We start from the raw sequence: 26,900 nt of genomic DNA, 5'->3' as shown, positions 1-26,900 counted from the left end.
TTCGCTGTAGAATTATCTACAATAGTCAAGATATGTAAATAACCTAATGCATCAATGGCTTAAGGAAACTGTGGTGTATGTGTATAACATTATTCAGCATAAACATACATACATACATACATACCAAACTCACAGACTGGTTGTTTGCCAGAAGAAAGGTGGGAGGTAGAGGGTAAGAGAAATGAGTGAATTATTTTTTTGTTTTTTAGTCTCAATAAACAGAATTTTAAATAAGTAAATGAAAACTAGGAAAGTTAGCCTAATATATAAGTAAATGGTCTGAAGTTGTAGTTCTCTCCCTTTCTCTCTTTTAAAGTATAATTCATGAAATACTACAACTATATTTGCCAAGATTTGAAGTAGAAAAATCAGTGACCTTATCATACTCGCATGTATTTTGGTCTTTTCTCTATGCTTAGATCAACAGCATTTTATCCACCCATACTCTTTCCAATTTCCTTCTGGAAATAATCATCATGATGCTCATCACATAATTTGTTTTGTAATTTATGAAATGTAAAGATATCCTTGATTTAAGGTCAGACCTTAAATTTCTATAGGAAGATTCTTTGTGGTTCTACAAAAAAAAAGCACCATCTTTTGCCTAAGAGCTCCTATTTGCCCACTCTTACAATTTCATCTCTCCAGCCTCTCAATCCCTGCCACAGTCACCACCTTACTTTAATCTAAATATGTACCTTTAATCTGTTCTTCTAGTCCATAACCATAGATAATAATCAACTGTAAATCTATTTTAGATAACTAGTGTTATTCCAAGTAATACACTTTGGGAATACATTTTGCTTCTAAGTAAACTTTTACCTGTGGGCCAATCTGAAGTGCTCGATTTTCTGTTGCCCTTTTTCCTGATTCTATATTGCTCAGAGTAGTCTACCACTTCCCCTCGAGGTTTCCTCCCATCAGGGGAAGGGGTGAAGAATTTGGTAAGGCCATCAATGAGCCCTTTGGTTTTCTTGTTGAATTTCAAGGGGACACTGCTATCTCTGCAGAAGTCCAAGCCATCTATTCGCTCTAAATATCCTTCTTCTGATGACGATGCTGATTGGCTGGAAAGGGTGATTTTACGTTTCCGGCCCCTTCCTGGACCAGTTCGAACTTTGCTGAAGGGACCTTTTGATCTAAAAAAATCAAACAGGGAAAAGGGTAACTATTAAAAAAGAAATCCTTGTAAGGTTTCTATTTAATATATAACATGTAATTAGTAAATAACCTCTAGTTTTATTTAAAAAACTATATTGTTAAGACTATTCCATAAACCGTAAGTATTATAGGAATGAGAAGTAATATTGTTATTAGAAATAATATTTTTGGAGAATCTAGTATTTTATAGCAAAAAGAATCCTGAGGTTGGGAGTCAGAAGGAATGTTTAAGTCATAATTCTGCCACTTTCTAGCTATACGTCTTATTAAAGAAATCACATTCTGTCTAAACACCATTGTCTTCATCTATAAAATGAGAGCTGGACCAGAGAACAATTAAGACCCTTCCAGGTATAAAGTCCTATGATCTCTGTACCAACTCAGAGTTACACTTTTACCTCTAAACACAAGGATGCATTACTCTCTCAAAGTCAGGAATCAAAAGATCATCTTATAGGAAAATTAAAGCCTGATTTAAGATTTAAAATATGAACTACAATACTGGTGCTGTATATTTCAAGCTGCTTGTGCCCATTCCTTTCAGTTATTACCTTCAAGACAGTCTAGAGTGTAGGAAAGGTGGGTAAAATTTTTAAGAATACAGGTTTACAGACTTAAAGATATCTTACATATCATCAAAGGGGAATTACTATAGACACTCACACACACACACAAAAAAAGAATCAGCTACTGAATCTTGCCCCACGTCCTCCAGATATAGCCCAGTTTCCTAGTCCACAAGGGATAATTATATCCCTGACTTCTGCTAACAGATGAAAAACACATTATTTTATTTTACATCAGGACACAGAAATGGGACTTGGCTATGACCTCAACAGCACAAGTTATCCAGTGCTTATTTGCACATATAATATAAATAAACTACTGAGACCACATCAGGAGAGGAATCTGTGAAATGCTATAACAACATAATTTTTCCTTTCTTGTTTACATAAGAGCAATATAAGGCAGTGTTTAAGAGTCAGACTTTGGTGCCAAACTACTTGTGGGTTTTAATCCCAGTTCAACACTAAACTATAAACTGTGCAAGTTAATCTACTGTGTTGTAGTTTCCGCCTTTGAAAAACAGGAGTAACAACAATACTACTTCATTTGGTTGTTGGGAAAGTTCAGTGATGAACACAATGTAAGGCACTTGGGGCTTTATTATAACTTGGCACTTTTACTCCGAGTTCAGGTGCACGGCAGTGCCAGCTGCGACCAGTGGGGTTGCCCACAAGGTGGACAGGACTCCTACCCCGAGGGAACACCCTATCCTCTTCTCCCCTCACCTTGCCGCAAGTACAACTTACACCGTGTTTTGTTTCTTTAACCTGTTTTTTGGACGTCCAATTGGGTTAGCATAGCGCCGTTTTATCTGTGCTGCCTTCTTCTGTAGAAGTTTCCGTCCTTTTTTCCTAGGTCGACATATCTGACATATCCACATGCCTATAAAAAAATAAAATTCCACATAAAGCACGACAGACATAGATACACAGAAAGAGTGCAGATACTCTAGGAGTTCTTAACCTCTCTTAGGTCAAGGACTCCCATTTAAAAAATCTGATGGAAGCCCCTGAGAAAAATAAACATGAAAACATATACACACAAAATTCTACAAACAACTGGAAAAGACTCACAAATATCCTAAAGCCCACATATAGTTGAAGTCCACTGACCCTTGGTTAAAAAGCCCTGCTCTACCCCGGCACCAGATTATTCGTTTCCAATTACCAGTCTATAAGAAAAGAAGCCAGGTTTCCATAGAGTAATAACTGATTCCAGGACTGGAGCAAGGGAAATACTTGACAACCTGGAGCATCTTATGGTGCCAGAAAATGGAGAAGTGCTCAAAAGATGAGGAAGGCATGTCAAAAGGACCTAGAAGCCAACTTGAAAGAGCTCCCAAGAGCCAAATCTGGGTAATTCTGAGCAAAAAAAGGGATAATCACATCAATGGATTATAACCCACTGAATAAAATATCCATGAGTCCATTAGGAATAATTGAACAAATAAATGGGAAAAGGGATAGCTCTTCCTTACAGTAGAATTCCAATTAATAAATGAAGAAGGGATGATGGAAGCAAAAAAACCATCATCATGTAAACACCAAAGTAAAATTAGTGCAAACAAGAATCGCTGATGGATGCTAAAGTTAGTACAAGGAGGAAAAAGAGTAACTTTAAGGTCAGGTTCTACTGTAAATCATTAAGTGGTCAGTTAACATTACCAGTAATAAGGCATATTCGTATTATACACCCACACTACAATGCACTAAGAAGGGTACAATATCACTTCTGTGGTGTTCTTATCAAACTTCATAATCTTAATTTAATCAAGGAGACAAGCCTAAATTTAAGGACTTTCTACAAAACAGCTAGCCAGTTTCTTCAAAAGCGTCAAGGTCAGGAAAGACAGTCTAAAGAATTAACACAGACTGGAAGACACTAAGGAAATATGACAATTAAATGCAATGTGAAATCCAGGACTGGATTCTGGAGCACAAATTCCAATACGGTCTACAGATTAGTTAATTGTATCATAACAATGTTAGCGTCCTGGTTTCAGTAATTGTACTATGGTTTTATAAGATGTTAACATCAGAAGCTGGTGGTGGCTGAAATAAGAAGTCTCTGTACTATTTTTGCCACTTCTCTGTAAATCTGCAATTACTTCAAAATAAAATGATTCCTGCTTTAAGCTGCAATGAAACTTCTTTTGTAGGCACTATACACAGGAATGAAGTCCTAAGAAAATCTTTCTTATCTTGAAGGATTCTCAGGCCTTTTGCCCAGACTTCAAATAAATGGAAGAGGTAGGAAAGGGGGTATTTATTCTTCCAATACATATAAATCCAAGACTTTTCAAAAGGTAACAACCAAAAGAATGACATAAGAGGGACTCAAGTAGGATCCTAAGCGGAATAACTTGACTATACCTAAGGTTCAGTCCTTCCCAACTACAGGAAAATTTTTCCCAAGAAGAAATTATCAAATATCCTATAAGCATTTTACTTAAGAAACCTATTTAGTCACAAAATCAGAGTTAAAAATGGAAATTGTGATAAGGAAACAGCAGGAGAGACTAACTGGACTTTTTTTTTTTTAAGAAACTATAAACATATAATAAGATGGATGTTCAACCAACAGGCAGCTATCTTCCAACCAAATACCTTTCAAGGAACAGAAGTCAAAAGAATAGAATAACGTTAAGCTGTACTCTTATGAGTTAGGGCACAAAAATTACTCGTTTGCAAATCATTTTATTAAAACATTAAGTTTTGAATAAACCAGAGACGCTCTAGGCCTTCCAAAAGTGATGAACAGTGAAATAATCAATACTGATATAATCAACATGATCTAATAGAATTTCATTTCTTCCTTTACAGAAAGAGATATTTCAAAATATTATGCAAGGTCAAGTATTTTGTCCTCTAGCTACAGGACTGGCAAATATTCATTCATAAATGAACTACTTTGCTCTCCACGGATACTTAAACATCAAAAATAGAGGAAAATAATAAATCCATACACCTAAGAATGTTAAGATGCCTCAACAGACTGTCCCCACCTTTAAGGTGACAGCTCTCTTCCTACTTATACAATCCCAAATAGAAAGATGCAAATTATTCTTTCATTTAACAAAGTAGATAAAAGGTGCTTTCACTAACATGCCCTTTATACTGCCAATCTGATTTCAGAAAGTATTTCTCACCTTTTGGCATCCGGGTGAGTGGCGGATCACAACACTCCATGTGAAAACCTCGGTCACAGGAATCACAAAAGAGCATGTTATCCTAAAAAAGAGAAAGGACAGTTTTGCTTAACCTTATGAAACAAAAGCAGATGAGGATCACAACTTCATAAAATCTAGGAAGCTTCAATGATCTCATAAAGGAGATGAACTACCATAATAGTAAAAGTTTCCTTAATTTGTATTTTTTTTTAAAGATTTTATTTATTTATTTGACAGAGAGAGCCAGAGAGCACAAGCAGAGGAAATGGCAGAGGGAGAGGGAGAAGCGGGCTCTGCACCGAGCAGGGAGCCCGATGCGGGACTCGATCCCAGGACCCCGGGACCATGACCCGAGCCGAAGGCAGACGCTCAACCATCTGAGCCACCCAGGCGCCCTCCTTAATTTGTATTAACTGAGTAAATGGACAGTCTGAGTTAGCCCAAGTTTTGCTTCAACCAACCTTTAATAAAGAACTACAGTTTCATAACTTTCAAGTTTATCCAGTAACCAGATATAAGCTAACTTTAGTTTTCTAATGGAAAAGAGAAAAGAACGATTTGTAGTTAATATACTAACTGACCATTCCTACTAAGTGAATGCCTCCATACTACTCAAACAAATTTCAGGAGTATTTCTTTAGGGGAGGCTGGGTAGCTTAGTTGTTAAGTGTCTGCCTTCAGCTCAGGTCATAATCCCAGGGTCCTGGGATCGAGCCCGACATCACACTGGGCTCCCTGCTCAGCAGGAAGCCTGCTTCTCCCTCTCCCACTTCCCCTGCTTGTGTTCCCTGTCAAGTAAGTAAATAAAATCTTAAAAAAAAAAAATGTTTATTTAAAGTAGCTTAGTCTCTCTGCAAACATATAATTAAGGTGCTTTAGAAACCACCTAGAAAGAATCGAAGTCTCAAAGAGTAAGTTTTTCTAAACTAATGATGTGTAATTTAAAGGGACTCCTGTTTCAAATTCTGCTGGATCAAGTGACAAAAAACTAGCCAACAATACTTAAAGGAAATTACCAGTTGTACATTCTACTTCTAAGTGAAATATTCACACTGTAAGGCAGATACTCACTGCATTTTTGCCTTGATCTCGACAGGAGCTGCATGTTTTACACTCAATGCACTGCCACCGTAAGGCCTTCACTCTAACCGTTAGTTCAGGGGAAAACTTTAAACAGGATGGATGACCTAGTAAGAGAAGAAAATTCTCAAATGAAACAATCAAGGATCATTTTGTAACTGTATTAAAGGAATAATGTAGAAAAAGTCAATTACCTTAAATCAAAATACGTATTTAAAAAAAGATGCTCTTGGAAGCTTGCCAGACATGTCTCATCAGGACTTGGCATTCCTATTCAGTTTTACTGATGCTAAACAGTACTTAGTATACCACCTCCCCCCACAATGTGATTATAAAAAACCTGACAAACTCCCAACTTTTATTAAGCCTGCATTAAAGCATTATGTGAGTACACATGCTTATATGTACACCAACACATAGCATGCCTAGGCCATTTCTGGAAGGATACACAGAAACTGTTTGCAACTGTAATGTCCTAGGATATGAAGCTATAACTGTTTTAAAGGAGAAGGATTTTACCTTTCACTTCACACTTCTGTGCTCTCTATTTTTAAAACAGTAACATATTACTTTTATAACCAAAAATACATTTTTATTAAATCCCATCATTTAAAGTGAGTTATTTTAGCTAAAAACTAAAATCTAAGCAATATTTCTATTGTGATCAGAATTAACAGTAACAGGAAAAAAAAGTTTCCTCTTCCAAGAGTTAGTATCCATTTGATTATCAAATTTTTAAGAAGCAAATCTGCTCTCATTGAAAAGATCTGTCCCTTTCCTCTAAAAGTTGGTTACGTTTATTTTTCTTTGGTGAGAGAACCAGCTAGTTAAATTATTTTCTCTCCTCTCCTTTCTATTCCTAAATAAATTTCTCTTTTATGAGATGCTATGAAGTTTACTAACAAAACATCACTGACATTAAAGGAAAATGATAAAGTGTCAAAATCTCATTCATAATCTCTTCTTCCTAGATTAGCCATTCCCTGTTCTACTTTTCCTTTTTAGATTTGCTAAAAGCCCTTGCACAGTTTTAATTATAGGGTATGTACAGTTTTATTTTGCTTTTCTTCATCCTTTTAGTCAAGTAAACGTGGTATTTATATTCCTTAAACTGAATGATTCCACTGAGTTGATACCCTATAACCTACCTAGCCATTTCCCTATTGTTATTTAAACTATTACCCAAAACAGAACACTACAATGAATTATTTTATGTTTACAGATTCTTTCCTTCTTTTAGATTAATTCTTTAAAGTCCTGAAAGTGGGGTTGGTAAGTGAAATGAAAGAAACATTTCTGTAGCTTGAGAAGTAGATATGCACTGCCAAACCATGTTTCCAAATCCTCTGATATAATATCTAGTGCTACCAGCAAAGTGCAAATGTTTTACCACGATTTCATCAGCTCTAGGTTTGGGTTCTCTTATTGTTCAAATTTTATTATTATAAAATATATAAAATGACACTTCACTGCTGCACTGGTACGCATGCTTATTATTACTTGGGTAAAATGTTTTCTTAGTATGTTCAACAATTAACCTTCTCAAACTACCTGTTCATAGGCTCTGACCTTTGGACTTCATGCTAGAAATGTAAACATGCTCTTCACACTTTATAGCTTTTGGCCCTTTACCATATTTAATGCAATTATTTTCCCCAAACAATTCTTTACAAAAATTTTTTTTTATTTTGGGTATTTTAGTTCTCAGTTTGGAAAGTATCAACTGTCATATATTTGACTATATCCATAGTTTTTTCCTTTGCTACTGTAATAGCCAGGTTCCAAGCTGCCTTCCAAACATTCTTGCCTTTTGGCAAGAATACCAATTGACACCTGTATAGTTCCCTCCCACACTAAATAGGGCTGATCTGTGTGCTGAAATGACAGGCTAAGGCTAGGTAATAAAAGATATTGCAGCACCTTGTTCTCTCCCTCAGATACCTGGTTGGGGGAATCCAGCTCCCATGCTATGGGCATGCGTGCAGCTCTCTGAAGAAGTCCACATGGCAAAGAACTGAGGCTCCCTGGCAACAGGCAGCATTAACGTGCCAGCCAGGTAAGTCAGCCATCATGGAACGGAAGCCTTCAGATAACTGAGTACCAGTTAAAATCTTGATTGCAACCTCATGAAAGATCCCAAGTCAAAATCACTCAGGTAAGCCACTCCCAAATTCCTGACTAACAGGAACATGAATTAAAAAATACTGCTTTTAGCTGCTACATTTTGGAGTAGTTTATTTCTACAGCAATAGATAACCAATAGTTATTTATTCTAATAGTTCTTTAAAAGTTCTATTGTTTTCAAATTGCAAGAACTCAGAGACCACCTCAAATATAATGCGTCTTACAAGGCAGGGCTATCACACAACTCCCCCCCCTCCATTTTATTCCCATCTCACCTGAGCAGATCTATTTTTATCTGTTTTATAATACTTAGGGTCCCATATGATTTTTTAAGGGTTCTACTATGAAAATAGTTTGGAGATCACTGCTAGGTAGGATATGTCACTATATTTTTGTCTAATATTTTATGATTTTATGGTTTATATTTTACTGTAAAATCCATCTAGACTTCATTTTGGTTTGTGATATTATGCTAGATATGATCACCTACTACTCGAGATCTCTTGCCACCACCTTCAAAAGCCTTCTGTAAATAAAATCCAAAAAGCTAAAAGCTATACTTCCTAGACTCCTTTGCAGCTAGACTCTAGATATGAATTAAATTCTACCAACTGGATGTGTTTGAGTGATTTTTTGAAAGGGAGAAATGAAACAAAGACCACTTTTCTCCTGGTACTGACTGTTTTCTAATGATAAAGTCATGAAAATGCCAGTACGCATCCACTCTTCACCTTCATGGCTATCCAGAGGCAATTGTGGTGATGGCCAAATTCAGTCTTTCAATAATCCAAATTCAGCTACAATCCTGCAGCAGGCTCCTGCTTCCACCTCTTCCAAATGGAGGCAGATATTAAGTGACTCCCCTGGTGGATCAGTTCTGTGATATTCCAGAATCAGTCCTTAAAGCCCTGCTTAGAGCTTTCCTCTTCAGCCCTTCTAATAATTTCACAAACACCTGGTCCTGGTATTAAATTTCTTTCCTCTTGAAGTATCTAGAGTGGTTTCTGGTTTCTCAACTAAATAATGATGGTTACAGATATAAAACACTGAAAATTAAGCCAATGATCAAAGATAATATATAATGTTGGTTTACTAATATGGCCTTCCTACAAAAACTTGTAAGATCTGAAAATGTAGACCAAGAATATCTCTGGAATTGACAAACTAGGAGAGTCTTTGCAAAATCATTTTTAGAGCCCAGGATTTCACACAGCTCACTAAATTGCAGTGTCAACATTCCATTTCCCAGTGTGAATATGTAAGTTTCTATCAAGAAAAACAAATCTGTTATCATCCTGGTTCTATTCATAAAGCCTGAGGCATAAATCAAGAAAGATAAGTAGTGATTATTAAAGAAACTAGCAATAATTTCAAACTGATTGCTGTGATCTGAACAGATGTTTGATAGTCAACTATAAAGATCAACAGGAAAAAATAAGTCTATGGAAAGATTAAAAAAAAAACCTAAGACCTGATTTAAATTAACTGAATAAAACATTTCAACTATACATTTAAATCCTTCCCTTGTCTAGAAGCTTGTCCCAGTTACCTTAAACCAGAATCAAATTAAAGTATTAGTTTTATAAGGATCAAGGATACCATCTCAGTTAAATGCACCTCCCCCTTGGCTGACAGCACATGTCTGAAGGAATCCAGGGGATTACATACCACTATTACCACAGTCGGCACAGGAGATGAGTTCCTCTGGCTTCTTTTCTCGGTTTTGTTCTTTTGTACCAAGACAGAAACTACAGATGGGGATTGGTTCAGCAACGGGCTATAAAGAAAAAAAACAATTCACTCAGGTACGAGTTTTTTTTAGTATTAATACAAAAACATTAAAATTACAGTTTTAAATTCCTGTGAAAGTTATATGTAACTTTAAGACAACTGTATCACTCTCCTAAATCTCCGACTAAGTAAGGGAATTTTTACAAAGCCTGCTTTGGCTGGACCTTTACAACCAGTCCTTGTAGTGACAACTTTGGTCCAAAAAATCATATCTCAATTGGTCACTTAAAAACTAAATGACACAGTATGGATTAAACAAAGCAAATCCTTCACTGAAGATTGAAGAGATTCAACTGAATTAAGTGTAAGAAATCACAGTCTCAGTCCTTAAAAAGTTATGTCATCTGGGAGAAGTGACAAATGTACAGAAATCAGCACCACATAAGGCGGCAGACATTAAGTGCTAGAAGAGACAAACAGTAAGTGCTCTGTACAAATGAGAAAGAAATTTCAGTTGCGGTTTAGAGAAGAAGGGTTGAAAGAAGAAGATAATATGTATTAAGTAGTAGTACTATGCTATGGGATCTTAAGAAGTTTGTACAAGGACAATAGATAATAATTGTTAAAACTGGGTTTAAACCTAGGTTTCTAGGTTCCTCTACAGCACTGCCCCTGCCCCTGCCCCTCTAGTCCACAGTATGGAGAGAAAGGCAGTACAAGTGGTATGAACAAGATGAACTTAGGTGTGCAGTCTGCTAAAGCCAGTACTTAAAAGGATCCAGTTTCTGTGTTACATGTGGGGGTGCAGGTACATCAGTTTGTGAAGACTGTCACTGAATGTCTTATACAGAAGTTGGACTTTATCCCGCAGGAAGAGAAGAACAATAGATGGCTACTGAATCAAGAGATAATCACCTGTATTTGAGGGAAAAAAAAATCCAGTAGCAATATCAAAGACAAATGGGGGAAAAACCTAAAGATAAGTAGAACATTTAAACAATGACTACAATAGTCTGGTGAAGACAAGATAAGAACCTGAATCAAAAAAAAAAAAAAAAAAAAAAGGAACAGAAAACAATAGCTATGGACTTAGAAATCAACTAGTTATGGAAGTTAACAGAAAAGGAAACGAGTTAAGTATGACTGACTTAATGAAAAGATGGTGTGAATGGTTAGGCCATTTTCAAGAAGAAAATCAGGAGAAAAAGAGATGCTGAGTTTGACGTTAGATGTGTTTAGCTGGAGGCACTCTCAGTCAAATCTCAACCATTTATATGGGACAGAGATATAAAGCCCTCAAGATTCTTTGAGTCTACTAGAGAGAACAGATTAAATGTCTGTCAGTACTGTGACAGAAGTGTTACAATAAGAAACAATGGAGGAAGGGAATCAAGTAGGAGAAAGGGCTGTCAGAGGAAGGTTTCCCAGACTTAAGTTCTTCTGGAGGTATTTGACAGGGAGACCACCTGATGGGGGCGTTCAAACAAAAAATAAGAATCAGTTTTAGGAGGAGGGGGATGAGCTTAGTTTGGGACTTATTGAGCATAATATGCCTATGGAGCATCCATGTAGCAATGCCCATGGACTTTATGATACAGGGATGTGAAGTTCAAGAGAAAGGTTAGTCAGGAAATAAAAATCTAGAAATCACAAACCTACAAAATGGCATTAAGACCTTCAAAGTTGATGAGTTCTCCCATGGCGAACAGGGAGAAAGAAGAAACCTAAGGTCAGAATACCAATATTAAAGTGGCTGTTAGAGGAAACAGCCTGGGAAGGAAATTGGATTAGTAAGACAGTTGGATGGTACATCAGAAATGTCCAACACAAGCAAATCAATAGTATTCCTTAGCCAAGAGATTAAATGAGAGATGAACAGCTGGAAGTTGTCTTAATAATTGTGACTCTGGTAAAGATGGCCACATCCTCACCTTTTACTAACTAGAATTTAAATAAAAATTTGGGGAAAAAAAGGAATATGAAAAAGAACAGATGAGTAAAGTCAGGAAAGACTTCACTGAGGAGTAGAAACTACAAGTAAGTAAGCTCTCAGTGAACAGGCAAGCCACTGAATGGAAGCTATTAACAGCATATCTAACTAACAAATAATGGCTTATATCCAGAATATACAAAGAACTCTCACAGTCAGTATGGAGAAGACAGACAATTCAATAGAAAGCTAGGCAAAAAACTTCAACAGGCACTTCAAAACAGCAAATATGTGAATAATATATAAATGGCCAATGAACATAAGATACTCAACCTCATTAGCCATCAAGGAAGCAGATCTCCCAAGAATGGGTAGAATTCAAAGACTGGCAATAGTAAGTGTTGATAAGAAAGTAGAACAATAGAACTCTTACACTGCTGACAAGACTATAAACTGATAAAACTACTCTGAAAACTATTTGACATTATCTACTAAATTTAAACACAGATATATCAAATGACCCAGCACTTCTACTCCTTGCTATATATCCACCAAATGAAATACACACACACATGTACAATAAAACACACACAAACATGATCAGAACAGTAGTCATAAAATTTACTGAAACAAAAATTACCCAAATAACCAGCAATGGGTGCACAGATAAATTGTGCTATATCCATACAGTAGAGTATTAAACAGTAATGAAAATAAACAAATTACAGTCAACAACTTGTATTACTGTCACAATACTGAATGAGAGAACAGACATGGAAGAATACATACTGCATCATTTTATTTATATAAAGTTCAAAAACAGTTCTACACCGTTGTTAAGTCAAGACAGCAGTTAACCTTTAGAGAGAAAAGAAGAGGTAGTGAATTGGAAAGGGACTTCTGAGGTGCTGGTAATGTCTTTTTCTTGACCTGGATGGTGGTTTCATGGAAGTTAATATTTAAGGTACATATTTACAATCTGTGTACTTTTCCGTATGTTTCTTTTAATTAGAGAGTTATCAAACTTAAACTAATGAACATCTATAGAGTAGGACAATGTTGCCTTTGGAATATTCGGAAAGAAATACCAATGGTGATTTGGACACTGGAGTTTGGAACTTAGAAGAATAGGCTAGAGAGATTTAAAAGACAGCAATATGCTAACTGACAGCACCCAGTGAGAAGGAGTGAAGTTGTAGTAAAGGACAGAGACCAAGGGGAAGAGAGTGGAGAAGTGAGATAAAGTCTAAGACAGAAGAATATCGACATTTAGAAGCATGAGTGGGTGGGTGGGGAGAGACAAGAAAGGACCAGTCTGAGGGAAAACAGAACCAAGAGGAAGTGATGGCACAAGAATTACAGGAAGTAGAGCAACCAACAATCAATGTTGTATATCTACTGGATTGTACAACCAAGAAATAGTTGGAAATGTCACTAATAGTGAGTCTTTTTCAGTGACAGGGTAAGAACTAAACTCACAGGAACCAACAAACTGCCATAAAGGGACAGAGAGCAGACAGGAGATAGCTTTAAAAAAATGGCAACGGGTTTTGATGTGTTCTAGGTATTTAAGATGAGAAAGACTAAACCTATTTAAATGTGGAAGAGAAGACACACATGGTCAAAGAGATTCAAGAAACAAGAAATAACAGGAACATATTATATAATAAGGCTTAAAGCTGCACTATTCAATATGGTGAACACTAAAACATGTGGCTATTTAAGTCTGAAATAAAACAAATGTAATTCCTCAGTCGTGCTAGCTACATTTCAAGTACTCAACATTCACATGTGGCCGGTGATTATGATATTGGACAGCACAAATATAGAACAATTCCATCATTACAGAAAGTTCTACTGGATAACACTGATTTTGGAAAAAAGGATGAATTTTAAAGTAAGGATAAAGGGACTTTATAGTATAGGATGGTGTAGATGCATATTGTTTGTAGGTGAGATGGTGGGAAAAGGGAAATGTTGAGGGTGCTCATGTCGGACAGCCTCATTATTTCTGGAAAATAGTAAATTAAAAATCGCCTGCCAGAAGTGGGGCAGGAATTGGACAGATATAGCATGAGACAGTGAAAGCTGACTGAGAAAACTGAGAGGTGAGATTGGCTGGGTCCAAGAACAAAGATAATGAAAACACCCTCCTATCAAAATGGAAGGTGGACACACATTTTTCAGGCAAGGAAGAATCAGAAAAATATGTATTAACAGAGAATAAATTCAAAAAGAAGAGAGAAAAGGCGATGGAGTCCCTGCAAAAAGGCCTCCATCTCTTCACTAAAATAGAAGACAATCTCACTTGCTTAAACAGAATTAGACAGGTATGGGTTTGGGCATTTACAGAGAGCAAAAAAAGTCTGGAAGTCTCTGTGTGGAAGATGAAAGAGAATCAATTAGTGATGGAAAATAAAACTGTCAATCAGCCCTAACCACACAGCTAAGATCAGAAAGTTCAACTTGTAGTATTTCCAACCAAAATGATTACACAACTTTCCTTAACACCTTGAAGCCTTGGACTGACAAAATCAGAGAGCTGTAGATTCAGGAGACAAGCCAAAGGGTAAAGTCTACTAGAATGCAAATACAAACATGGCTGACCTTTGAACAACACAGGTTTGAACTACCCAGGTCCATTTATAAGCAGATTTTTTTTTACAGTATACTACTGCAAGTGTATTTTATCTTCCCTATGATTTTCATAATAAGATTTGTTTCTCTAGCTTATTTTAAGAATACAGTATATAATACATATAACATACAAAATATGTATTAATTGACTGTTTATGTTATTGGTAAGGTTTCAGGTCAACAACGGTAAGCTATTTAGTTAAGTTCTGTGGAGCCTACTACACAGAGGTCAGAGTGCTGCGTTGTTCAAGAAGGGTCAACTAAAATGGTAGGCCACAAAGTTGAGGCTGGACGTCATAAGCAGAAGGGGGCTTACAAAAAGCATTTGAAGTTATGGTACCAAGGGAATCCTGATGAACTGAAAATAAAGGTCCAGCAGGAAGTAAAAGGACTGAAGACTGGGGTCTACAGGGAAACTTTAGAATTTGTGATTTCCTAAGTAAAAAGTCCTAGCTAATAAAGGAAACTTCAAATCGCAAATGTGCATGAATTTTTTAATATTTAGTAAGCACTATTCTAGACATTTGAGGGAAGAGTGGTGAAAAGGCAGCTAAAGCCCCAATTTTCATAGAGTTTACACTCTAGCTGACTATAGAAACAAGTAAAATTAAAGATAATAAAATTAGGAAGTCAAGAAGCTGGGGAAGCATGACTTTAGAAGAATCATATAAATGTGTTCAAGTCAGTAAAAATGATGATTGAGCCCCAAAATAGGAAAGTTTTACAAAAACTTTTCTGAAGTTTTAGAGAAAACACTGGTAAATGACAGATAGCTACCCCCCAAGCACATACCTTAAAAAAAAGTAGAGATCATGGTATTAGTAGATGGGAAGAACTTGATGTCAGAAAAATTTGTTCAGTAAAGGAACAAAAATCATCTTAGAGGCAGTGAAGACCAAGGAATGTGTTAATTCTTCTTGAGTCTCTCCCCACCCCACCCTCTTTTTAAAATAGGGTATGAAAATGGAAAAGTAGCTCTACTAGTAGGATATGGACATAATTCAACGTAATGACCTACCAGTACTAAACTAGTGGTACCACTTTCACAAATAAGTACATTATATTATTTCAGCATTCTGGCTAAAAAAGGAACAAGTTGGGAGGTGCCTTGATGGCTCAGTCAGTTAAGCATCTGGTCATGATCTCAGGGTCATGGGACAGAACCCCACACTGGGCTCCACACTCAGCTGGGAGTCCGCTTAAGATTCTCTCTCTCCTTCTCCCTCTGCCCCTACCCACCCCCCGCTCTCTCTCTCAAATAAATAAATCTTTAAAAAAAAAAAGGAACAAGTTGTGTTCAGATAAAGAATCCCATGTACGGTGTTATATGCAAACAATGAATCATGGAACACTACATCAAAAACTAATGATGTAATGTATGGTGATTAACATAACATAAAAAAAAGAATCCCGTGTAACCTGCAGCTGTGGTGGAGATGGAGAAGCCTACATTATAATAAAAAGCTAAATGGCAGGGGTGCCTGGGTGGCTCAGTCGGTTAAGCATTTGCCCTCCGCTCAGGTCATTATCCCAGGATCATGGATGAGCCCCACATCGGGCTCCCTGCTGGGTGGGAGCCTGCTTCTCCCTATCCCTCTGCCCTTGGCTCCCCTTGCTTGTGCTCTGTCATATAAATAAATAAAATCTTTAAAAAACAAACAAAAAAACTAGTATCTTTAAAAAAAAAAAAAAGAAGCTAAAGGGCAGAGCAGGTACAGTAGTATACTTCAAACTCAGTTACCATAAATAACATATATTAGTAATAGCAAAGTACTTGCTTAATCTGCTAGATTAGATCACACTTAAGGGGGGGATGCCTGGGTGGCTCAATAGTTAAGCGTCTGCCTTACGCTCAGGTCATGATCCCAGTGTCCTGGGACTGAGCCCTGCATCAGGCTCCCTGCTCCACGGGAAGCCTGATTCTCCTTCTCCCACTCCCCTTGCGTGTGTTCCCTCTCTCACTGTGTCTCTCTCTGTTAAATAAATAAATCTTAAAAAAGGAGAGAGAGAGAGAGAGATCACACTTAAGGGAGCAAACATACAGGATGAAGAGAAAGTCTGAAAAACTGTTGTTATTCCCCAGCATAGGAAATGCAGTCTTCAAAAATTAAAACTATGTAGCAATCTGTCTTCAAATATGTGTCTTTATCACCTAGAACTAAAATAAAGTTCCCAATGGCAGAAAATGTTATTTAAAATCATACCTAAGAAATCCTTAGCAAAACTGTCCCTATATGTTCCTATATATTCCCTGTAACATTACTGCTGTTAATATTTTTACATATGATCAGTGCTTCATATTACTAGATTTTTTTCTATCCCAAAACAAAATAACTAAGGTCATTTAAATCTGTTCATTAAAGCTGGTGAGGGTAGCAATTTAGACAAACTGGCTGCCTCCTTACTTAGAGCTGAGCTGCGCAGAGAGCCTAACTCAATTACTCTAATACTTATCAAATGACCACAGTCTTAGACCTTGCCTACTTACTATACAAAACAATTTGCTGGCTGTTCTCAGTAATGACAACCTTACCCTAGTTTAAACAGTATTGGTATTTCTTTAAAGTTTTTATTTAAATTTCAGGTAGTTAACATACAGTGTAATATTAGTTTCGGGTGTACAATTTAGTGATTCAGTACTGATAGCTACAGTGTGAAAATCAGACAGGCTGAAAAGATATTTGTTAAGTCAAATACAGACTTTGGTCCAAACAGACTCAAATTACAAGGAATAAGTTTTTAGTAACACAGGGCCCTGCGGGTATAATTTCCTTAGCCTAAACATTTCACACTGAAGATATTTACTCTTTGGCATCATAGAACCAAGCACAAAAATGATAAAATTTTCAGCTACCAAAACAAAAATGAATCCACAGAGAAATACTACTACTGGCAATGATTATATCTTGATAATTTCAGGGTATTTTTTAAAATGTAATTTGGGAAAGAATAGTAATACTTTGAGGATTAGTCATTTTAGCGGATAAGATTACAAGCCCAAAAAAGTGACTTAAATAAATCATCCAGCTTACAATATAAATCTACGAGTTTTTCTTTGATCAAACAGCACTGCTAACCAATAATTCTGTGATCTGTTTTAGAATATGCCTAAATATTGTTAAGTGCATAAAAAATTACAACTCCAGATCATTCTCATTCCCAAAATACTAATGAGCAGGAAAGTCAGTCAGAAAGAGCTAAAACTACATTGGGTTCACTGTAAGGTTTGAACCTGAAGTGTACTGGGGTGATTTTAGGACAGTGAAGAGACATTCGTAACATTTTCCAAGTGAAACTCTACAAGCTGGTTTCAATTTTTCTGTATCACAAAGATATAATAACAACTGATAACTTATCAATACAGTTTCTAAAAACCTGTGTAGAGATATGCAACATGCCATACAATCACTGTTCCCAGACCTGTCCAAGCATAGTCTTATAGCTTACTGTTTTCCTGTCTATATAAAGTGAACCTGTTCCTACAGCTAGTAAAAGTTTTAAAGTTTGTAGCAAATGACTTTACACACCATTAAACACAGCAGCCAGAGTGAACCTGTTAAAAGGTAAATCAGAGCACATCACTCAGCTGCCCCAAACCCTCCATCCAGACCAGTGGTTTTCACCCTATAGATTAAATGCCAAATGAACTACAAGGCCCCATGTGATCTGCACCCCCACATATAAATACGCAATTACTCTCTGACCCATCTTCTGTTGCTCTCTCCCTCTTACATTCTACTCTAGCTTCCTTCCTTGCTTCTTCTTTAAAAGTCAGACATTCCAATCACAGGGCCTTTGCATTTGCTTTCCCTCTCTCTGCAATGCTCTTCCCTAGACCCTTCTAATCTTTAATCAAAAGTCCCCTTCTCAGTAAGGCTTCCCTTGACCACTGCATCAAACATTTCAAAACAACTCACCAATGACAATAATTTATATCCCCCTTCCTTGCTTTATTTCTTCCCCTTAACCCTTTCACTAATTAACATATTGTGCGTGTGTATATATATATCTTATTTGTCCCCCACTAAATATAAACTCTATGAAGATTCTGCTTTTCATCTGTTTGTTCAGGATTGTATTCCTAGTACTGTGAACAGTATTAGGACCTAGTAAGAATAGTGCCTAAGATATGGTATGCATCCAGTAAGTGTTCAATACCTTAATTAAATTACCTTGTAGAAGAGAAAAATACTATCTTAGAACAATGAGTTCACAGAAGCCTGATAAAGATGTGTGTGCATCTTAATAATATATAAATGCTCTACTGTTTACAAAGCAATCTCACACAGTAATTTCATGGACTCAAAAACTAAATTAAGATTCCTGCCATAGCAACCCACTTCCATTCAATTTCTCCAAAGTAGAGGGGAGACTTGTGGTAGCAGGCACTTAAGACTGTACCTTGTGTCATCTGTTGCCTTTAGGGTGCCTTAAGCACCATGCTGAGATCTCCATAATAATCACCAGATGGCAGCATTGAGGCAAATACATAGTAAATGCTGTGATAAGTAAACAGTTGACTAGCATTTGACTTGGGCTTTTGGAAATAACTTTTAAAACCAAAAACAGCAAAACTTTTGCCAATGATCTCTGCTATAAGATTTATACTATGAAAGGAAAAAATTTTTAGACACAATCATTTAGAGTATCTTAAATATTTCTGTAGAATCTGAGACATTCCAATCTGAAAGTCCAAATCTCCCCCCAAAGACTTGTCTTTAATTTTTTTGAAACCATTATCCACTTGTCTTTGTCTCCATTTCCTACTATCTTCTGAGGAACTCAAATCCATCTTCTTGTCTCTGTTCTTAAACACTGACATAAAGAATAGTCGAGAATGTTTTGTAAAAAAAAAAAAAAAGTTTTGTTCTACGTAATTATTTCTAGTTTTCTCAAGACTGAACTGAGTAAGTTCTAGAATTTATGACCACCAGAATTTTCAATGGAAAAAACTGCACATTTAAACTTAGACTTATGACTTCAGGAACCTCTAAGAAATCATTTCATAAACTATCAGGCAATAAAGATGTGTGAGACAAATTAACATAGTTAATATTAAGAGTATGAAAGTACATAACTCATATAAGACTCTCTTATACCCAAAGATGCACTAAGCAATAATGTCACATCATTCTTCCTTAGACTTAAATACAAAGTATCCATAAAGAATTATAAAAACATGTTAAAAGCTTATGTTCATCTATAATTACTGCAACTCATTTTTTAAAAAATCAAGGAGTATAACACAAAGGACAAATATATATAATTCCACTTATATGAGGAACCCAGAGTACTTAAATGCATACAGGCTGAATGCAGAATAGAGGTTACCAGAAACTGGAAGAAAGGGAAGAATGGGGAAGTTATTCCTTAATGAGTACAGACTTTGAGATGATGAAAAAGTTCTGGAAATGGACAGTGGTAATGGTTTCAAAGCACTGTGAATATACTCAATGCCACTGAATTACACACTAAAAAAAAAATGTTTAGCATGGTAAATTCTGTTAATGTTACAATAAAAAATTGAACTAAAAAATTAAGTGGTATAAAAAATTAAGTGGTATGTTTCAGTCTCACAGATCACATGATTTAAGTAATAGGTCAAAACTCACACAGTGAGAAGCTACTTCTAAAGGGGAGAGGGAGAAGCAGGCTCCCTGCCAAGCAGGGAGCCCCAATGCGGGGCTCAATCCTAGGACCCGGGGATCATGACCTAAGCCAAACGCAGCCACTTAACCAACTGAGCCACCCAGGCACCCCTAATTTGTCTTCATCTTAAAAACCTGTATCTTTTAACTGTTCCTGTGGAACCCTTTATTATGTTAATCTTGACTGTAGTAATTCATTAGATTTAGAATACAGTTTCAATCCCCCTCAAATAAGTTTTAATTACTAATCACAAATTCTGGCTACTGAATTTAAATGTTAGCCATTTTATTCTCACTGTACCCACATCAAAGTTGGTTTCATCTTTTAATCTCATTACATAAAAATAGCTCACCCTTATACCTTAATATATTTCTTTTAAGACAAGTCTAACAATTAAAATCTATATCTATCAAGCACTGCTCACTCACAAACTAAAACCTTTCTGACTGCTAAGTATCTGATCCAGCCAGGTTACCCTGCATGAAACACCATAAGCTCCTATCAAATCTACCCACCTAACTCACTTCCTTACTTTTCTTCAAGCTATCGCCTTGCCTACCTTTGAATTCTTCTAGTGGTTCCAAAGTATTTGTTTATCCTCCCCCTTTCTTCTCACACCATTACAATCAAGTAAAGTAAATTTAACTGCAAGTTCAGTTTCCTCAATGGATATTTATTTCATAGAACCTGTAACCTAAATAATTTTCAGCTGAGATATCATTTACTAGTTGATAATACCTACTGCTGAAATACTCTATTATGTATAATAGAGCTAAAATAATGGCTCTATTGCACATAATAAATACCCAAAGGATAAAGAGGAGGTAAGTCTCAGCTTGGGAAGGAAAAAATTATTCTTAGGCATGGTATACTGAAAGAAATCAAAATGATGCTCAATGGCTGAGCACAAGGAAAACAAACATTAGGAGGTTATCAAAATACCGTCCAAAGCATAAGAAGTCTGGTAGATATTACCAGTTTGTTACGCATTTTAACAGAACATAAAAATGTGATAAGATAAAAAAGCAGCAGTACTGACATTTTCAAAGCACTTATAAATGTCAGTAAATACAAAATCCACACAAAATAATTAGAAAACAATTAAATACTATTCACATTATCCACTTACACACCAAAAACTTCAAAAGTAAGTCTTTTGAGAGGATATCTACACAATTAGTTATTTCTGATATAATAAGGGAAACATATGGGTGCACAGAACTCACTTTAGGAAACTAATGGTTTGTTGGAAGGTACTTGTACTTTGCTGAGAAAGCTTAACATTCTAATACAGTGTTCTCTTCTCGTCAGGCAAGCCCTCCTCTCGGTTTTACCCAGTTCTTCATGCCTTCACTACTAACGGCCTTGGATGAACTCCTGCTCCTCCCAAATCCTTTCTGACAGTTTAGAATTTAGTTTTTCTTGATCTTTTCCAAAAGACGGAGCTAGGTAAGCAGAAATCACCCTCAACCTCTTACTTCTTAAGTGCACCTTGCACACTGTATGTACTAAATAAGCATTTATTGAAATTAAAATACAAAAAAACCATGCTTAGCTCTAAAAAGGTTTATCAATTCTTACTCAAAGCTTCTCCTCCAAGACTCAATAATCTTCAGAAGCACTGTCCTTGGGTAGGATTTAATCTCTTTAAATTTGTCAGCACCCCATGCACTATCAAGCACTCCATGGTTGCTTATTAAACATTTTTTAGATCATCTTTTCCTCAAAAGTATATAGTAAGGGCGCCTGGGTGGCTCAGTTGGTTAAACCACTGCCTTCGGCTCAGGTCATGATCCTGGAGTCCCGGGATCGAGTCCCACATCGGGCTCCCTGCTCAGCAGGGAGTCTGCTTCTCCCTCTGACCCTCTTCCCTCTCGTGTTCTCTATCTCTCTCAGTCTCTCTCTCTCAAATAAATAAATAAAATCTTTAAAAAAAAAAAGTATATAGTAAAAAATACATATAATAATAAAACAATATGAATGGCCTGGAAAAGAGTCTATTTTGTTATTAATAGTCTACAATAAGGTAACCTTGTATAATTTTAATCAGTTCCAACATAACCCAGTAGCCATTACAAAGTTTTAATAGGTACTAAAGTGAATTTTTATTCTGATGAGTTCATTCAATGACTTGTACTATTAGACACAAGATTTTTGGTGAAATAAGTTAATGATATAATCAGATCAGTAATGATCAATTTCAGCTTACTTTTACCATGTATGCAGACTACTGTAAATTTAAATGAGAAAGCAATCATGTGTCAAGATACTATAACAATTTCCTCTTTCCTAATCAGAGGTAACATGAAAAATAACAATGTATATCTGCTGAGCTTAAATTCTATGCTAAGAAACTGTAGAGTTATCTTTCTTTCACATATTCATCAGTTCTTTGAAAGCTCCACTTTCTGTTTGTCAGTGATATATCATTCTCTTCATTCATCCAAATAAGATAACTGCCAAGTTATTACTGCTTCTCCTTTCCTCTGTGGTCCTTTACTTTCTATTTTAGTTTGTTTTATATCCTTATGGCTCTTCCCTAATTCAGAGTCACATCACCATATGCAATCTTCTACAAGGACTGACTGACTCTTGGTAACCTTTTGATTTTTTTCCCTGCACATTGCTTCCATAAAACACTGCTTTTAGGGGCGCCTGGGTGGCTGATGGTTGGGCGTCTGCCTTCGGCTCAGGTCGTGATTCGAGCCCCGCATTAGGCTCCCTGCTCAGTGCAGAGCCTGCTTCTCCCTCTCCCACTGCCATTCCCTCTGCTTGTGCTCTTCTAGCTCTCTGTCAAATAAATAAATAAAATCTTTAAAAAACAACAACAACACTGCTTTTAAAATCTAGTTACCATCCTGGCTCAAAACTTACACAGCATACTCCAAATGCCAACTCCTATAGCTTGGTATTCAATTATTTCCAACACACACACACACACACACACACACACACACACACACACACACACACACACACACACACCTACTTTTCTCACACACACACACACACACACACACACACACACACACACACACACACCTACTTTTCTCACACTTTCACTACTCCCAATCTATTCACTTGTCTTCAGAGATCACACTCTATGCTTTTTCTCCAGGTAATTGCACCCTGTCCCTCAAGGTCCTTTGTATCCCTGCCACTAGCAATCAGCTCAGCAGAGCTCAAAAACAGACTGAGTTCTGCCACTTATGGCTTCACTTTGCCCAAGTTAGTTAGCCTCTTTGGTGTAAAATGAGACAACATAACCTACCTTTCGAGTTACCAATAAAGATTAAGTAGGATAGTTATGGGAGTATAACTCAAACATAAGAGGCATCTAATAAATGCTGATTTCTTATATCCCCTTTCAAAATTGTATCTATCCTTCAAAGCTTATCTTCGTTAGGGAACCACTGCCACTTTTTAAGTCAGGACAAGATTTTGTTTTGACATCCCAAAAAAGGCAAGGGGATGAAAATTCTGTGTGGACTAATATATTTTCTATATATGGTATTTATCTACATGACTGCATTAAGACACATTTACACACTGCACATTACCCACTTATAAAATTAGTAGTACTTGAGTTGAGGAGTATTAGCATGGGGATATTTTTTTATGCTAAAAATACATAAAAGTGATGGTTTAGAAGGAGCAAGATGTTCAGTAAGACTTTCCTGTTCATTGCATTTTTAAGAAACGGCAATTGCAGGCATTTATTTTGGCCAAACTATGGTCTAAAATAAGGAACTGTTTGAACAAATTGGCAAATAGCATTACTTTCTTCAAGACCTACAAAAATAATAACTGATACATATCTGATAGTATGTGCAGTGTTCTGCTACTATCAGAATCATGGTGTTTGGAAATAGAAGGGATCTTCAAAAAACATTATACATTTGACCCTTGAATGCAGGGGTTAGGGGCACCAACCCCCTGCACAGTCAAAAATCTGTGTGTAATTTTCGCTCCCCAAAACCTTAATTACTAATAGCCGTCTGTTGACTGGAAGCCTCACCAATAAGATGAACAGTCAATTAACACGTATTTTCTATACAGAAGATATACTGTATTCTTACAATAAAATAAAGAAAAGAAAATCTTTTTAAGAAAACCATGGGGGGGGGGGCTGGGTGGCTCAGTCATTAAGTGTCTGCCTTCGGCTCAGGCCATGATCCCAGGGTCCTGGGATCGAGCCCCGCATCGGGCTCCCTCCTCCACGGGAAGCCTGCTTCTCCCTCTCCCCCTGCTTGTGTTCCCTCTTTCGCAGTGTCTCTGTCAGATAAGTAATATCTTTAAAAAGAAAGAAAGGGAAGAAAGGGAAGGAAGGAAGGAAGAAAGAAAAAGAAAAGAAAGAAAAGAAGGAAGGAAGGAAGGAAGGAAGGAAGGAAGGAAAGAAAAAAGGAAGAGAAGAGAAGAGAAGAGAAGAGAAGAGAAGAGAAGAGAAGAGAAGAGAAGAGAAGAGAAGAGAAGAGAAGAGAAAGAAAGAAAGAAAGAAAGAAAGAAAGAAAGAAAGAAAGAAAGAAAGAAAGAAGGAAAGAAAGAAAACAAAACCATAAGGGGGGAACGCCTGGCTGGTTCAGTCAGTGGAGCATGGGAGTCTTGATCTCCAGGTCATGAATTCGAGCCCCATGCTGGGTGTAGAGATTACTTAAAAATAAAATCTTAAAAAGTTAAGAAAAATGATAAGGAAGACAAAATATGCTTATACTACCATACTGTATTTGTCAAAAAATTCACATATAAGTGGACCTGCACAGTTCAAACTTGTGGTGTTCAAAGGTCAACAGTATACTCATTTTACCAAAGATAAAAATCACTGCCAAAAGCTATGATGAGGGGCGCCTAGGTGTCTCAGTCAGTTAAGTGTCTGCCTTCAGCTCAGGTCATGATCCCAGGGCCCTGGGATTGAGCCCTGCATTGGGGTTCCTTGCTCAGCAGGGAGCCTGCTTCTCCCTCTCACTCTGCCTGCCGCTCCCCCTGCTTGGGCTGTCTCTCTCTCTCTCTCTAATAAATAAATAAAATCTTAAAAAAAAAAAAGGCTATAATGACTAGAAAAAGTGACTGAAGTTATTCAAAGTCAGGTACTCTAAGTTTAATACATTAGTTTCAACTCAGTCACTCAAGTAAACAACTTACAGATAAATTCATTTTTTGAAAGAAAGAAAGACTTTATAGATGGAAAGTGTTGAGTTTCCATTACTGGTAAATAGTGATACTATTTATTAACAATACGGTGTGGAGGCAGGATTTAAACTTATATATATAGAACTGACCAGAGGTTCTCCTGCCTTCTTCAAAGAGCAGCATTATTCACAGCAGTAAGTTTGGTTCTAAGCAAAACAGAAAAAACCTACCCAAGGAACCAAGGCAAAAGTAAGATGGAGGCCTCAGGAACCTAGTCAGAAGCACCATAGTAATGCAAGTCCCTGAGCATTTGTAGGGACCTAAGAAAGAATGAAGTTTCCCCACAAGAAATAAGGAGCTTGTCAAAAGACAAGCCTCCGTTGACAGCTGCATCTAGGCTGCAGTGGGAAGTGCTATTCTACCTATAAAGCATCCTGGGGTTAGTTATAGGACTTCCGGAAGTAAGCGAAGAACACTTAATGCATCTTTGCCAGCTTCAACATTTTCAATTACAATAGAAGAGCTTTACTGGTTATCCTAATCATAAAGTCATGATATTCTCTCTTTAAAAATTGGATAATTAGGGGTGCCTGGGTGGCTCAGTCGGTTGAGTTCTAACTTGATCTCAGCTCAGGTCTTGATCTCAGGATCATGAGTTCCAGCCCCACATTGGGCTCCATGCTGGGTGTGGAGCCCACTTAAAAAAAAAAAATAGATAATAAAGGGAAAAAAGACAGTAAACTTCGCTCCTAAGCTTTCTCTTCCTCCCCTATAGTATACCTAACATTAATGAACACTTGAAGCAGTTACACATGCTTCACAAATATTAACACTTTTAGACTTAACAATTGCCCTATGGGGTATGTACTATTATCACCATTTTCCAGATGAGAAAACAGATGCCCAGAAAGACTAATTTACCTAAGATCATAAAAAGTGGCAGAGCCCACATACAAACCCTAGGCTGTCTGACTCCAGAGCCTGCCCTCTTCAACTTGGCACTGTGCTCTCTATGTATGTTGTTCTCAGCTTTTCTTTTCTTTTTTTAAGATTTTTATTTATTTACTTATTTAACAGAGAGAGAGAGACCGCGAGAGAGGGAACACAAGCAGGGGGAGTGGCAGGCTGAGGGAGAGGGAGAAGCAGGCTTCCTGCCGAGCAGGGAGCCTGATACCAGGACCCTGGGATCATGACCTGAGCCGAAGGCAGACACTTAACTGAGCCCCTCAGGTGCCCTAGTTCTCAGCTTTTCTTATATATAGTTTTTAGAAAAATAAACATGTAAATAGGTCCATACTACATATAGTGTATAATCTGGTTTGTTAAATTTATTTCCACATCAATAAGTCCAAATCAGCATCATCTTTCTAATGGCCAAATAACATCTCACTACATGTTGTTTAGCCAGTCCCATATTGATAAACATTCAATACTTCTAATTTTTTATCACATTCAATACTGTAATCAAGCATCCCTTACATACATCTTTGCTCACTTTTTGGATTATTTCCTTAGGATATAGTTCTTGAACTGTAATTGCTGGGTCAAAAGATTTGCACATTTCTAAGATTTTTGACACATATCACCAAACTGGATTTTAGAAAAGCTGTACTCCCACCAATAATATCTGTGCCAGATATGAAACTGTTGTCTCTCAATTCCAAGCTTGCCCTTACTCTGTTTTATGGTGTTAGGCTCAGAGTGCATATGTCATTTCTTCTCTGT

General features: G+C 36.8%; 1 protein-coding gene across 1 annotated transcript in view; it reads right to left on the bottom strand.

The window, feature by feature from the left end:
• The window catches only part of KAT6A (lysine acetyltransferase 6A), a 113,241-nt gene that overhangs the window by 45,193 nt on the left and 41,148 nt on the right, over nt 1–26,900 (bottom strand). The window contains 5 exon segments of the mRNA XM_027598181.2: nt 823–1,139; nt 2,475–2,610; nt 4,877–4,958; nt 5,969–6,084; nt 9,770–9,878. Of these exon segments, the coding sequence (XP_027453982.1) occupies nt 823–1,139; nt 2,475–2,610; nt 4,877–4,958; nt 5,969–6,084; nt 9,770–9,878 (760 nt within the window).

The sequence above is a fragment of the Zalophus californianus genome, chromosome 2 (assembly GCF_009762305.2).
Source record: "Zalophus californianus isolate mZalCal1 chromosome 2, mZalCal1.pri.v2, whole genome shotgun sequence".
In the NCBI taxonomy this organism is placed as follows: domain Eukaryota; kingdom Metazoa; phylum Chordata; class Mammalia; order Carnivora; family Otariidae; genus Zalophus; species Zalophus californianus.
This window is presented reverse-complemented; position numbering and strand designations above follow the sequence as displayed.